This window comes from Sinohyriopsis cumingii, chromosome 10, assembly GCF_028554795.1.
Source record: "Sinohyriopsis cumingii isolate HCF-2022 chromosome 10, ASM2855479v2, whole genome shotgun sequence".
Classification (NCBI taxonomy): Eukaryota; Metazoa; Mollusca; class Bivalvia; order Unionida; family Unionidae; genus Sinohyriopsis; species Sinohyriopsis cumingii.
The window spans coordinates 96193794-96210528 of record NC_142970.1 but is presented as its reverse complement, the minus strand read 5'-3'; the positions used below and the strand labels follow the sequence as shown (position 1 = coordinate 96210528).

At 33.3% G+C, this 16735-nt stretch overlaps 1 protein-coding gene across 1 annotated transcript in view; it reads right to left on the bottom strand.

Moving 5' to 3' along the window:
* LOC149790613 (dnaJ homolog subfamily B member 11-like) overlaps positions 1-16735 on the bottom strand; it is a 47557-nt gene that overhangs the window by 17421 nt on the left and 13401 nt on the right. The window contains exons 4-6 of the mRNA XM_089972725.1: positions 16372-16501; positions 10263-10405; positions 2787-2869 (exon numbers count right to left, since the gene is read on the bottom strand). Coding sequence (XP_089828851.1) covers positions 2787-2869; positions 10263-10405; positions 16372-16501 — 356 coding nt within the window. The remainder of the gene's footprint in view (positions 1-2786; positions 2870-10262; positions 10406-16371; positions 16502-16735) is intronic.

The following is a 16735-nucleotide window of genomic DNA, read 5'->3' as shown; positions in this document are numbered from 1 at the left end:
GATTTTTCTACCCATGTTCAACAAGCTGGTCTACTGGGTAATGGATTTTTCTACCCATGTACAACAAGCTGGTCTACTGGGTAATGGATTTTTCTACCCATGTTCAACAAGCTGGTCTACTGGGTAATGGATTTTTCTACCCATGTACAACAAGCTGGTCTACTGGGTAATGGATTTTTCTACCCATGTACAACAAGCTGGTCTACTGGGTAATGGATTTTTCTACCCATGTACAACAAGCTGGTCTACTGGGTAATGGATTTTTCTACCCATGTACAACAAGCTGGTCTACTGGGTAATGTATTTTTCTACCCATGTACAACTTTAAGCTGGTCTACTGGGTAATGGATTTTTCTACCCATGTACAACTTTAAGCTGGTCTACTGGGTAATGGATTTTTCTACCCATGTACAACAAGCTGGTCTACTGGGTAATGGATTTTTCTACCCATGTACAACAAGCTGGTCTACTGGGTAATGGATTTTTCTACCCATGTACAACTTTAAGCTGGTCTACTGGGTAATGGATTTTTCTACCCATGTACAACAAGCTGGTCTACTGGGTAATGGATTTTTCTACCCATGTTCAACAAATTGGTCTACTGGGTAATGGATTTTTCTACCCATGTTCAACAAGAATCAAATCAGATCATCTAAATATGTTTACAAACATGCTAACCATATTTCTTAGTAACAAGCTACTTGGGATGGATAAAAAGACAAACGATGTTACCATTGCAAAAAATGTACAAGCAATGGGGACATAATAAAACATATGAAAATGTCAAATGTATCTTCTAGTGCAATATGCAATGGCAATTCTTGGACAACATTGACTGTAGCTGGGTGCATACCATACAATGGCAAGTATCAATCTGATATAATTCAAGAGGGTTAAAAGCCTGGTGGGGGGGGGGGGGGCAGGAGGTAGTAGGGCAGATGGCACTTGTTTTAAATTATATCTGAGTTACTGGAGACAATCTAGACTTTACTATGTGTTTTATTTTCACTAATCAATTCAAATTCCATGAGTGGTGGAGATTATTTGTCAAGTATTTTCCAACTGCCCCATATTGGGGGGGGGGGGGGGGGTCAAACACATAAGTAATTTTGTAGCTGTATTTGGGAAATGTGCCGTTCAATATGTGGGTGAGGCGATGGAGGGTGAGGCTGTTATAAATGGAATCACAGCATATATCAGGTATGGTCGACGATACCTTCCTTTGCATTGTACATTACATAATGTTTTGAGGGCCCCCGAGTGGCCGAGAGGTCTAAAGTGCTCTCCGTTATGGATCACTGCCATCTCACCTCTGTCTGCGTGGGTTTGTGTCTCGGGGCTCTGCCAATGTGGATATGTGAGAAAGCTTTCCGGTAGCTTCTCGTGGGTCAGTGGTTCTTTCCGGGGTTTTCCCTGGTTCTTCCTCCACCATTAATATTGGCCGCCATGTATAGCCTATCTTGTGCTGCAAAATGGCGTTAAACCCCATAACAACAACAACAACATAATCTGTTAAGTACATGTTTATGAAAAATCCATAAATTCGAATCAAGATCACATGCATTAAAATTAATGTATCAGACACATCTCGTTAGAAATCACAAATAACATATATTAAAAACACTGTAGTCGTTTGAGCTATATCAGATTGACACTAAACAATTCACTAAATATTGTGTCCCGTAGAACATGGCTAAAGTTGTTTACATGCTACATGTACTTAAATTGGCCTAGATTTTGTTCAGCTAGAGACAGCTATCTTCTTGCCGAGGCTACCCTGGAGATGAGGATATTCATAGGGAAATGAAACTTGTGGTGAACAAATTAAAAAGTTTAACAAACAGCTTCGTGAGATACCTCATCTTCTGTTGACTTGACAGCCAGATAGCTATGGCTTCAAAAGACTGGGAATTAATTTGCGTTTATGCCGCCATTGGTAGTGATCGTAAACATAAACTTTTTTCCAGCAAAAGAGAAACTTTCAAGGTAAAATAAATGTGTTGCAGTCACTTTAGAAAATGCAACAATTCATCAGATTCCACTGCTTTTATTTAAGTTTGGTGATGACTTCTTTTTATGAATGGTTTTTGGTTTTTATCGAAGACTGTAGTCAATTTTCTTTGCTGAAGGATGCATATGTCATTGAGGCCACCACTAAAGGTGGACCAGACTAATGTCTGTTTCTTATTGAGGTGGCAATAAATAATTGTAGAACAATGAGACTGATTTTTTTAGTCATTTGCTTAGTATTTATACAGAACAATTGGTGATTTAGAATTAATCAGTTTTCTTTGAAGTTTCAGTATAATTGTTTTTGGGGGGGGTTTTTTGGTACTTTAAAAAAATAGAATTAGCTGTCATTTGGTCAATTGTAGCAGTTACTGTTCCTGCTTTCAAAGGTTGGTCAATTGAAACCACTCCTGGTAGCATGACTATTGGTGTGGATAAGCAGATTATGACATAACAGTGCACTGTTCAGATGGTTTGTCAGTATGAACAAAGAATTTCTATAAGTTATCAATGTACAAGTGAATTTCAGACTAGTTTGTCTTCATTTAATTAAAAGCACATATTTTTAAGCCTGCCCCACCTTTCCAGCTATTTTTTGGTCTATGAATCATTTTCTTCAGCTAAGTTGGTTATAACAAGGTTTGGTCTATAACATGGTCTTATCCTATGGACCCCAGAAACCATGTTATAATGAGGTTGCACTGTACTGTATTTCTGTTACATTTTCTGTGCATTATGAATTTGTTCCAACACAAATGAAAACCAACCCAACTTACCTTCTGCTACAAATGGATATTCCTGGCTATCTCTCATTCCAGGTTCTATTTCAATCTCTAACACCTTCTCTTCAGGAACAAATCTGAAAGTATATTACAAAAAGATATGTAGGAGTTGCAGTGGGGTAGTGTGCTGGACTCACAACCAAAAGGGTGTGGGTTAGAATCCTACCATCGGACCAGCATAGGTTAGCTACCATGGTGTTCTTGGGAATGGCACTTTAACCCAACAGCCTCAGCATTAAATTACCTAATTGTGTTCTTGTGCCATAAAGCACCAAACCATACCAAACCAAACCAAACAAATCAAACCAAACTAAACCAAACCAAACCAAAAATGTATTCATCAGGCAAACAAAATGCTGGCATTAGGCAAACAAAATTATGGTGTCATGCAAACAAAATGTAGACAGCAAGTAAATAAAGTGTTGTTGCAAAGCAAACAAAATGTTCATGTCAAAACCAAATGTAATCAGGCATATAAAATATTGGTGTGAGCAGACAATGTAGTCATCAAGCAAACAAAATGTAGGCATCAGGCAAAACAAATCGGTGTCAGACAAAATGCAAAGAAATACATTTGGGAAACTATTATGTTCATTTCTCAAATTATTCGGTTCAGATTCATACAAACAATGTATTGTTTAACTTCCTATTTATTATATCTACAATGCTCTAAAGATGAAAAATTTACTACACGACTTTAGAACCTATATTTGTGTTTGCAAAATATGTACACCATCCACTAATGACAGTTATCAAATAACTATAATAATAAAGCCTAATCAAATTAGGTACATAATAATATAAAAATACAAATCAATGAAATTTCACATGATGTCTTGAAAAGAGTTTTGTCAGCACTGGAAAATGTGTATTGATGAGCTATCATATCTGTATGCATACACTGATGACCTGATGGCCAGGCCATTGGAGCAATATTTTAATTTTTACATATTTTGTAAAAATTATTTGGAACTGGATATTTTAACAAAAAATAAAACATTATTAGCAATAAAATGTAATAGTCATATGTCTATTCATGTGTAGATAACCTGATTAGATTTTCTGAAATTTCCAAGAATGTGTTTATTTGTATATTTATTTACATTTTTGTCTCACTTTTTGGACTTCTTTTTTTAAATAAAAACCTTGTTATAATGATTAAGATAAATCGATTTGAGGTCAACAAATGCCAAGTAAATGTGTTGCTTTTTCTAAAAAATTTCAGAACAAAGCCAAGACAATAAATAAATAAATAAATAAATATGTTAAAGTAGAACACATACTCTTCCTGTATCAACAAAATCGAGGCACAGATGTTCCGTGCAAATGATAATCATTTCAAATTTCAAATTTTTAACAAGATTTAAAGAGCTCAAAGTATGTACATTCTTTCTGTTGATGGAATATTAGTTTATTCACTTGTATGCCATACAAGATGCATTTTTTTCCTTCTTTTTATTTTGCATATCTTTGTAAACCAGTGCACTTTAAGACATAATACATATTAAGTTTATATGCCATAGTAAGGAGCAATCAAATAAAGAATGAATCGAGAGCTACTGTTCTGAGATGCTGAATGACCCGATTGAAAAGAAATATACAAATTTATCATAAAAAGTGACAATATATAGACCTGTACAAAAATTCAATTCATTTCAGTAAATATGTTACATAAATAATAATTATGTATAAAAAGGGAAGAACAAAATTCTACATCAAAGCAGAGGTCAGAAGAAAATGTTTAATCTTTAAATGAAATTAAAGTTTTTAATAAATTTTATGTCTTCTCTGTTCCTTTGGCTGCTGATTTACACAGCTAAAAAAGTGATTGCCCCACTGTTTCATAATGAGTATTACAAAAATTATGTGTGCTCAAGTGAACAGGCACCTGTGTAAATTTAGACTGTTACAGTTTAAGTAATTTCAGTTGAATCTTGGTACCATGCACTTTGCATCCTGTGATAAAGTTTAATTCATGTATCATTGGTCTCGGAAATGCTTAATCACACACATCTGGACACAATTTTTTCATCTGGGATGAAGAAAATCACTTATACAGGAGTCCTTCATATGCACGCATTTGACAGATGCCAAATTCAAGGACTTGCCAGTTCTGCTTCAACCACCTGCTGAATGCGAAAATGTGTTGATAAATTATCATTTTAGCTGTGCTGATATTTACAATGAGAAAATTCAGTGGCTGAAAAAAAACCCAGACGTACATGTTATCATTATAAGAGTACATCTGAAGAACATGACCCAACAGCAACTACAGAGACTCGACTAGATCCAGAGCGGTGGGAAAATATACTGACGTTTACAATGACTGAATTCAGAGGCAGAAAGACCAGTGATGTGTACTTGTGTATAACTACAAGGGTACATCAAATAAACAACTTTAGCTTTTATTATTGTGTTCGTTTCCATGTGTAGTCCAATAAGTAGTACACATGACCTCAAAATCAAGACACGCTAAGAGTTGGACAAAATGCTGTTTACAAATTTGGATATGACTTTGAGGAAAATTGACAAAGATTGTAATGAGATTCAGCTGAGTGCCAGAACTGATATTTCACATGGAACACTATGTATGATGCATAACTTAGTGCTTGGAATAAGACCTTTATTGGGCCTGACATAATTCAATCTCACTCTAATGGACAAACATGAGTTATATGTCAGTGGTGTAAAGAAGTTAGAAAATTAAACTCTATGGCAACCACTGGTTCTACTCATCTGGAAATTTAGCCACTTAAGGTATACATGCTTCTGGCAGTGGACTCCAACTTTTGCTAATGTGACTCATCATTTTCAAAAAAAAGGAGACCTGGACTCCTAGTTCTAAAATCTTAGTGAGAATTCTGTGTTTACAGAGATGGATTATAATCTGCCAATGTAACAGTATGTTCATATTCCCACAGATACAGTAATGTTTCTTAGCCACAATATTTTTAGCTTTAAGGATTCATTATACAGACATACAATCTGAAGCAGGAACAAGAGGGAATAGTTTACACATCTCACTAAAGAATCATTGTCAACCAATGGGAATAGCATATTAGTCTCTCTAACAAATTACTGTGTCAATATTAAATTTTGTACAATATCCAATTGGAACTAAATCCTTTCCAGACATTGTGAATAAATAACAGACATATCTGTTGTTTTTTCAAAAAACTTTCCACTTTAAACGTTCTTCAAAAATACGTTGTTTTCATTGACATATCTTTATCTTTAGGACCAGTGAGTCTACAAGGAAGAATTCTTATTATTAGCCATTTTAAAAAACATTTATTAATTAGTTTCTTGACTACAAGTGTTTGATTATGATGTTGATAATGATCATTTACAGAAGAAAAAAAACTTTTTTTTGAACTTGTTTTCATTCAATTTTTAACAGACAGCTGCTACTGCTATTAAGTAGTGGAAATGTTGACATCATCACATGGAAATGAGCAAATGTTTTGTTTAATGACTAGTAGCTAAGGAGAAGAACTTGTATACTGGTATTCTATTGAATTAGATTTTTTCACATCCATATAATATCTTCACTCACATCAATATATATATATATATATATATATATATAAAATCACTGAATGGAATGTATCTGAATATCAACACTTCCTGACCCGAACATACTGTATATTGAGGGTTATCTTTCTGCCCTGATTTTTGACAGACTTTGAGTAAAATGCAACATGAGGCATATGAATGTTTCCATGTTATTCTTTCACATAAAATGCTTTAAAAAAACTTCTTTAAAAATAGCTTTGTTAGAAAACACCCACTACACAGTATATATGTCGTAATGTGAGAGAGTACCTCAAGACAACCCACTCTCTGACCTTCACTCTCCACAATCATACTGGTAATAATGAAAAAAAAATTAATTATGCCTTGCTGGGAGCTGCCATAATATTACATAAAAAAATGAACAGGAAACTTATGAAAAATGTTTGTAATTCTCATCAGTGAAACACCCAAAATCACAAACAAAAGACATGTAAAAAATTAGTAAAATCTTAGGCATACATTGTGAAAATGTGCCCACAACTTGCACAAGACTTCTTGTCAAAAGCCCAATTCTGAAGAAATAGCAAACTAACAGTTTCATAATGGATGCAAAAGCAGCATGCTGGATGTCAGACCATTTTCAATTAGGACCAACTAGACAGCATACTGGATGTCAGACCATTTTCAATTAGGACCAACTAGACAGCATGCTGGATGTCAGACCATTTTCAATTAGGACCAACTAGACAGCATACTGGATGTCAGACCATTTTCAATTAGGACCAACTAGACAGCATGCTGGATGTCAGACCATTTTCAATTAGGACCAACTAGACAGTATAAGTCATTTGGTCCAAGGATGGCCATCATGGCAGCCATGTTAAAGATATGATCAACACCAGTTTCATTCAAGACCAATTAAACATTATAACATCCTCCAGCCAAAAGAAGTAGCAATAACAAGATGTTCAAAATGGCATGGTGACCTTACTGGAGGTCAGATCAGCACCATTTATGACCAACTAGATTTGATTAAATGTCTTTTGATGATACACTATGCTGATACACTTCTAGGAGGAATAGCAATAACAGCATCTTATCTACACCATTCTAATTTAGGAACAACCAAACATCAGGAAAACAAGTACAACCACATCTAAATATGAACATTAAGAGAAATAGTGACAAGATTTCCTAGCATCATATCTACACCATTCTAATTTAGGAACAACCAAACATTAGTAAAACAAGTCTTTGGTGACAACCACATCTGAATATGAACATTAAGGGATGTAATGACAAGATTTCCTAGCATCATATCTACACCATTCTAATTTAGGAACAACCAAACATCAGCAAAACAAGTCTTCTGGTGACAACCACATCTAAATATGAACATTAAGGGAAGTAGTGACAAGATTTCCAAGCATCATATCTACACCATTCTAATTTAGGAACAACCAAACATCAGCAAAACAAGTCTTCTGGTGACAACCACATCTGAATATGAACATTAAGGGAAGTAACGACAAGATTTCCTAGCATCATATCTACACCATTCTAATTTAGGAACAACCAAACATCAGCAAAACAAGTCTTCTGGTGACAACCACATCTAAATATGAACATTAAGGGAAGTAATGACAAGATTTCCAAGCATCATAACTACACCATTCTAATTTAGGAACAACCAAACATTAGTAAAACAAGTCTTCTGGTGACAACCACATCTAAACATCAACATTAAGGGAAGTAGTGACAAGATTTCCTAGCATCATAACTACACCATTCTAATTTAGGAACAACCAAACATCAGTAAAACAAGTCTTCTGGTGACAACCACATCTAAATATGAACATGAAGAGAAATGGTGACAAGATTTCCAAGCATCATATCTACACCATTCTAATTTAGGAACAACCAAACATCAGCAAAACAAGTCTTCTGGTGACAACCACATCTAAATATGAACATTAAGGGGAGTAATGACAAGATTTCCAAGCATCATAACTACACCATTCTAATTTAGGAACAACCAAACATTAGTAAAACAAGTCTTCTGGTGACAACCACATCTAAATATGAACATTAAGAGAAATAGTGACAAGATTTCCAAGCATCATATCTATACCATTCAAACTTAGGAACAACCAAACATCAGTAAAACAAGTCTTCTGGTGACAACCACATCTAAATATGAACATTAAGGGAAGTAGTGACAAGATTTCCAAGCATCATAACTACACCATTCTAATTTAGGAACAACCAAACATCAGTAAAACAAGTCTTCTGGTGACAACCACATCTAAATATGAACATTAAGAGAAGTAGTGACAAGATTTCCAAGCATCATATCTACACCATTCTAATTTAGGAACAACCAAACATTAGTAAAACAAGTCTTCTGGTGACAACCACATCTAAATATGAACATTAAGGGAAGTAGTGACAAGATTTCCAAGCATCATATCTATACCATTCTAATTTAGGAACAACCAAACATCAGTAAAACAAGTCTTCTGGTGACAACCACATCTAAATATGAACATTAAGAGAAGTAGTGACAATATTTTCAAGCTAGCCAACATGTTGGCTAAATTTGAAATCAGATAACACTATTTTCATTTATGACTAACTAGACAGCATACGAAGCCTTCTGGCGAAAACCCCATGCCGACATGACTCTCTGTTCAGAAGAAGTAGGGATAACAAGATTTTGAATAAGGCTGGCGTGGTGGCCATATTGGATCTCAAATCAGCACTGTTTTCAGTTAAGACCAACAAGACAGTATAGGAAGTCTATTAAAATCCCATTATGATACGACCATCTGTTCAGGAGGATAAGAGATAAAAAGATTTTCAAACTGACCACTGTGTTTTGTAGTTACAGTGACACTGACATAGTGCATATGACATAAATCAAATACAATCTAGGTTAGACACTAACTTACTATACAGGATTCGTATCAAAGTTTCGAAAGAGAATACTGCTCACTTGGTAATGACCAAGATGCTGCATGTAACAGCAAAGACAACCAAATAAATCAACTAAAGTTTCTAAATCTCCATATCTCCATGCTGTCCTATTTTGACCATTATCTCAGGAGTTTGGGAGCATCCTGGATAGGTCTCTGAGGGTACGTACTGCCACTGGGGCAAATATCAATTGGGTAGGGATGGACCCAAGATCAATGTCACTGTATGCATCAATTCTTTTCTTACCCAAAGAGTGTATGTATGGTCAAAGGAAGGAATCTCAATAGTTTCCAAGTTCTAACCAAGGCGCTAGGTGCATTGTTTGAAAATTACCCAGGGGCAGTGTTAATTGCATGTATAAATTTGTCTTTCCGGGTAACTGCGTACATATGATTATAGGATGGGAATTTTGATAGTTCTTATGTTACAAACAAGGGATAAGTTCCAGGAGGCAATGGAAAATCCCAAGAGCGTGACCCTGGGGTTCCAGGTTGAAATGTGTTGGCACTTGGGTTAATGATCACTAATACCAATATATTTGAAACAAAGAGTTACTTGAAATGTATGTAAAGTCACCTCTGTTTACCTTTGCTGTAAGTAAACACCCATAAAACTAGCATAGTCACAAGTTTTATGTGCCAAGCTTCAAAGATTTGGGTAAAGTTTAGGACATTACATACATACATATCACAACTGCAATCACAGGGCAATAAGAACAAAACCTTTGCTGAACCCAGTATCTAATCTGTATCCTTGTATTCATGGATATATCACCAATGTATTTTTGACATGCAAAACCTTTAACACACAAAGTAGCATTAGTGACGACATCAGTGATGATGTTGCTGCCATTTTGATGATAACAAAGAAACTGCTGCCATTGTTGATAACAACAATAATGCTGCCAGAAAAATGCTGCCTATATCTCACCATGCAAACAGATGCCAGAAAATAAATAAATAAAATTAACCGACTCACTTGATATTGGGACAATCATCGCAAACTTGTTGCTGTGTCATCTGGAACCGGCCAGGACCAAGCTGTTGTGTGACCATCTCCGTTCTACAATTACACTTCCTAGTTCCTTTAGCAGGCCGGCCTACAGGTTTGTATCTTAGTACCTGCAAGAAAACAATAGTTTCTTGTACATACATTTCATTTTGTAAAAATTTCTTGTACAAAGACAACTGTCAAAGATAACAAGTGCTCCACATTTGCATATATATGCTTGACAATTTAACTCCTCTTTTTGACTTTCATAAATTGTAACTGTGCTGACCTTAATGCTTAATTTCGTGTGAGAGCAAGATAAAAATGTTGGCATATTTGCATATGTATCTTGAATCTGGAGTAATTTATCCAAATCAGTTTAAAAAATATGACTTTTATAAACTTTTAATAAAATTTAAACATTGTTTAGAAAAATTAAACATGGTTTCTGCCTAACTGGGCAAGAATGGAACTCCCAGAATATCAACATATAAACTTTCGACAAATCTAATGTAATCTTCTACCAGTCTATTGTAATGTTACACCAATATATTGTACGGTTATACCAATTTATTGTACTGTTATACCAATTTATTGTAATGATATAGCAATCTCATATAATGTTATGTTATGCCCATCTGTTGTAATGTTATTTCAATCTTTTGTAATGTTACAGCAATCTAATATAATGTTATACAAATTTTAATGTTATAACCTCATAATGTAATGCTATACCAACCTATTACATGCTCTACCAATCTAGTATAATGTTATACCAAAGTTCCAGTCAAACAAATGCAGAAGACGTGACTTTAAAAACTTGACAATGCTGAACCATGCTTTGTGCTTAAGCAGGTGAGACAAACAAATAAGGAACTCCAAGTATATCAACATACAAACTTTTGACCCATAGTACTATGACAAGAAAAGTTAAATGAATTCAGCCACTGATGTTGAACAACTTTCAAAAACATTAGCATAACATTTAATTACTGCCAACCATTATGCTTAATCATGTGTGAGAGGCAAACCAGCTAAACATTTAATTACTGCCAACCATTATGCTTAATCAGGTGTGAGAGGCAAACCAGCATAACATTTAATTACTGCCAACCATTATGCTTAATCATGTGTGAGAGGCAAACCAGCATAACATTTAATTACTGCCAACCATTATGCTTAATCAGGTGTGAGAGGCAAACCAGCATAACATTTAATTACTACCAACCATTATGCTTAATCAGGTGTGAGAGGCAAACCAGCAAAGCATTTAATTACTGCCAACCATTATGCTTAATCAGGTGTGAGAGGCAAACCAGCAAAACATTTAATTACTGCCAACCATTATGCTTAATCAGGTGTGAGAGGCAAACCAGCAAAACATTTAATTACTGCCAACCATTATGCTTAATCAGGTGTGAGAGGCAAACCAGCATAACATTTAATTACTGCCAACCATTATGCTTAATCAGGTGTGAGATGCAAACCAGCATAACATGGCAGCATACATTTCAGAACCAGTGTTACTTACTTTAATGCAACAGCTGATTGATAACATATCTGACTTTCAAAATATTCAACAAAAACTACTACACTGTCGCTGATGGTGCCCAAAAATTCAACACAAAACTAACCCTGTTGATGATTATACAAAACTGCAACAATATTAATTATGATAAACAAAATCTCAGTGCAAAACTTTAACAATATTGATGATAATACATAACTTTCAACACAAAACTGTATCAATATTGATGATAATACAGAACTTTCAACACAAAACTGTAACAATATTGATGATAATACAAAACTTTCAACACAGAACTGTAACAATATTGACGATAATACAGAACTTTCAACACAAAACTGTAACAATATTGATGATAATGCAGAACTTTCAACACAAAACTGTAACAATATTGATGATAATGCAGAACTTTCAACACAAAACTGTAACAATATTGATGATAATACAGAACTTTCAACACAAAACTAACAATATTGATGATAATACAGAACTTTCAACACAAAACTGTAACAATATTGATGATAATACAGAATTTTCAACACAAAACTAACAATATTGATGATAATACAGAACTTTCAACACAAAACTGTAACAATATTGATGATAATACAGAACTTTCAACACAAAACTAACAATATTGATGATAATGCAGAACTTTCAACACAAAACTGTAACAATATTGATGATAATACAGAACTTTCAACAGAAAACTAACAATATTGATGATAATACAGAACTTTCAACACAAAACTGTAACAATATTGATGATAATACAGAACTTTCAACACAAAACTGTAACAATATTGATGATAGTACAGAACTTTCAACACAAAACTAACAATATTGATGATAATACAGAACTTTCAACACAAAACTGTAACAATATTGATGATAATACAAAACTTTCAACACAGAACTGTAACAATATTGACGATAATACAGAACTTTCAACACAAAACTGTAACAATATTGATGATAATGCAGAACTTTCAACACAAAACTGTAACAATATTGATGATAATGCAGAACTTTCAACACAAAACTGTAACAATATTGATGATAATACAGAACTTTCAACACAAAACTAACAATATTGATGATAATACAGAACTTTCAACACAAAACTGTAACAATATTGATGATAATACAGAATTTTCAACACAAAACTAACAATATTGATGATAATACAGAACTTTCAACACAAAACTGTAACAATATTGATGATAATACAGAACTTTCAACACAAAACTGTAACAATATTGATGATAATGCAGAACTTTCAACACAAAACTGTAACAATATTGATGATAATACAGAACTTTCAACAGAAAACTAACAATATTGATGATAATACAGAACTTTCAACACAAAACTGTAACAATATTGATGATAATACAGAACTTTCAACACAAAACTGTAACAATATTGATGATAGTACAGAACTTTCAACACAAAACTAACAATATTGATGATAATACAGAACTTTCAACACAAAACTGTAACAATGTTGATGATGATACAAAATGAAACACTGTTGATGATACCGATACCTGAAGTGAATACTAGATCTCACGATTCTTAAGCAGGTGAAAAAACATAGCCTTCTGTTTTGATTGGAACTGAACTGGCTACAAACCACAAATATGAAGACCAATCCTTCCAAAGAAATAATAACATTCCCCAAAATCCAAGAATTTAAGTTTTAACAAAATGTCTTTTTCTCGTTTTTGTTTTTGTTTTTACCAAACCATGAAAACTGATCTGTACAAAAATTATGTATTTACAATAGTTTTTAATGCAAGGACCTATTTAATAAAAAAAAACTTTCAAAAACATAAAACTCAGATATTTAAAATTTAAACTCAGTCTATTTAATAACAAAATATCTTTCAAAAAGTTTAAACATAGTGGAAAAAAGTAGATGGCGGCTGCTGAATAAATATTAACACAGCCAGGGTTTTTAAGTATTCCAGAAGAGATTTCCCATTTTTAAGAGTGTTTCCATGATAAACAATATTAATTTCATTAAATTAGTAAGATTCCCATAAATGGGTCTTTTGTTTCAAGATACATAATTATCCTCATACTTCAATACAAAGGGTCTTATGTTTCAAGATACATAATTATGACCATACTTCAATACGAAGGGTCTTAATGTTTCAAGATACATAATTATCCCCATACTTCAATACAAAATGTCTTGTGTTTCAAGATACATAATTATCCCCATACTTCAATACAAATGGTCTTATGTTTCAAGATACATAATTATCCCCATACTTCAATACAAAGGGTCTTTTGTTTCAAGATACATAATTATCCCCATACTTCAATACAAAGGGTCTTTTGTTTCAAGATACATAATTATCCCCACACTTCAATACAAAATGTCTTGTGTTTCAAGATACATAATTATCCCCATACTTCAATACAAAGGGTCTTATGTTTCAAGATACATAATTATCCCCATACTTCAATACAAAGGGTCTTATGTTTCAAGATACATAATTATCCCCATACTTCAATACAAAGGGTCTTTTGTTTCAAGATACATAATTATCCCCATAATTCAATACAAAGGGTCTTAATGTTTCAAGATACATAATTATCCCCATACTTCAATACAAAGGGTCTTATGTTTCAAGATACATAATTATCCCCATACTTCAATACAATGGGTCTTTTGTTTCAAGATACATAATTATCCTCATACTTCAATACAAAGGGTCTTATGTTTCAAGATACATAATTATGACCATACTTCAATACGAAGGGTCTTAATGTTTCAAGATACATAATTATCCCCATACTTCAATACAAAATGTCTTGTGTTTCAAGATACATAATTATCCCCATACTTCAATACAAATGGTCTTATGTTTCAAGATACATAATTATCCCCATACTTCAATACAAAGGGTCTTTTGTTTCAAGATACATAATTATCCCCATACTTCAATACAAAGGGTCTTATGTTTCAAGATACATAATTATCCCCATACTTCAATACAAAGGGTCTTATGTTTCAAGATACATAATTATCCCCATACTTCAATACAAAGGGTCTTTTGTTTCAAGATACATAATTATCCCCATAATTCAATACAAAGGGTCTTAATGTTTCAAGATACATAATTATCCCCATACTTCAATACAAAGGGTCTTATGTTTCAAGATACCTAATTATCCCCATACTTCAATACAAAGGGTCTTTTGTTTCAAGATACATAATTATCCCCATACTTCAATGCAAATGGTCTTATGTTTCAAGATACATAATTATCCCCACACTTCAATACAAAATGTCTTGTGTTTCAAGATACATAATTATCCCCATACTTCAATACAAAGGGTCTTATGTTTCAAGATACATAATTATCCCCATACTTCAATACAAAGGGTCTTCTGTTTCAAGATACATAATTATCCCCATAATTCAATACAAAGGGTCTTAATGTTTCAAGATACATAATTATCCCCATACTTCAATACAAAGGGTCTTATGTTTCAAGATACATAATTATGACCATACTTCAATACAAAGGGTCTTTTGTTTCAAGATACATAATTATCCCCATACTTCAATGCAAATGGTCTTATGTTTCAAGATACATAATTATCCCCATACTTCAATACAAAGGGTCTTTTGTTTCAAGAGACATAATTATCCCCATACTTCAATGCAAATGGTCTTATGTTTCAAGATACATAATTATCCCCATACTTCAATACAAAGGGTCTTTTGTTTCAAGATACATAATTATCCCCATACTTCAATACAAAGGGTCTTATGTTTCAAGATACATAATTATGACCATACTTCAATACAAAGGGTCTTAATGTTTCAAGATACATAATTATCCCCATACTTCAATACAAAGGGTCTTATGTTTCAAGATAAATAATTATCCCCATACTTCAATACAACGGGTCTTATGTTTCAAGATACATAATTATGACCAAACTTCAATGCAAAGGGTCTTATGTTTCAAGATACATAATTATCCCCACACTTCAATACAAAATGTCTTGTGTTTCAAGATACATAATTATCCCCATACTTTAATACAAAGGGTCTTATGTTTCAAGATACATATTTATCCCCATACTTCAATACAAAGGGTCTTTTGTTTCAAGATACATAATTATCCCCATAATTCAATACAAAGGGTCTTAATGTTTCAAGATACATAATTATCCCCATACTTCAATACAAAGGGTCTTATGTTTCAAGATACATAATTATCCCCATACTTCAATACAAAGGGTCTTTTGTTTCAAGATACATAATTATCCCCATACTTCAATGCAAATGGTCTTATGTTTCAAGATACATAATTATCCCCATACTTCAATACAAAGGGTCTTTTGTTTCAAGATACATAATTATCCCCATACTTCAATACAAAGGGTCTTATGTTTCAAGATACATAATTATGATCATACTTCAATACAATGGGTCTTTTGTTTCAAGGTACATAATTATGATCATACTTCAATACAAAGGGTCTTATGTTTTATGGTATATAAACTGGTCTTTTGATTCAAGGTACATAAACATGACCTTACTTCAATAAAATTCCCAGAGTATAATTCTTCCAGTGTCACTTCCAAATCCATAACTACATCTCCACCACGCGGAATTTCTCGGTTCTGCTCCCGCATTCCACCTCCAAAGAAACTAAAATCTCCAAAGAAGCTGAAATGGTGAAGTAATGAAATGAAACACAGACAGAAACATTATCCTTTACAGAATCATCACTTTGCATGAATGTATATGCAAGAACATCAATAAATTCATGTTTTAAAAAGAGTTATTGCTTTTTTGTATGCACATCATATTTTAAGATATTTTAAAGTTAAAACATACAAAGTTCTGATATTATAAATTGTACCAACTCATGAATGCCTTCAAAAGTTACTGAGTTGAAAT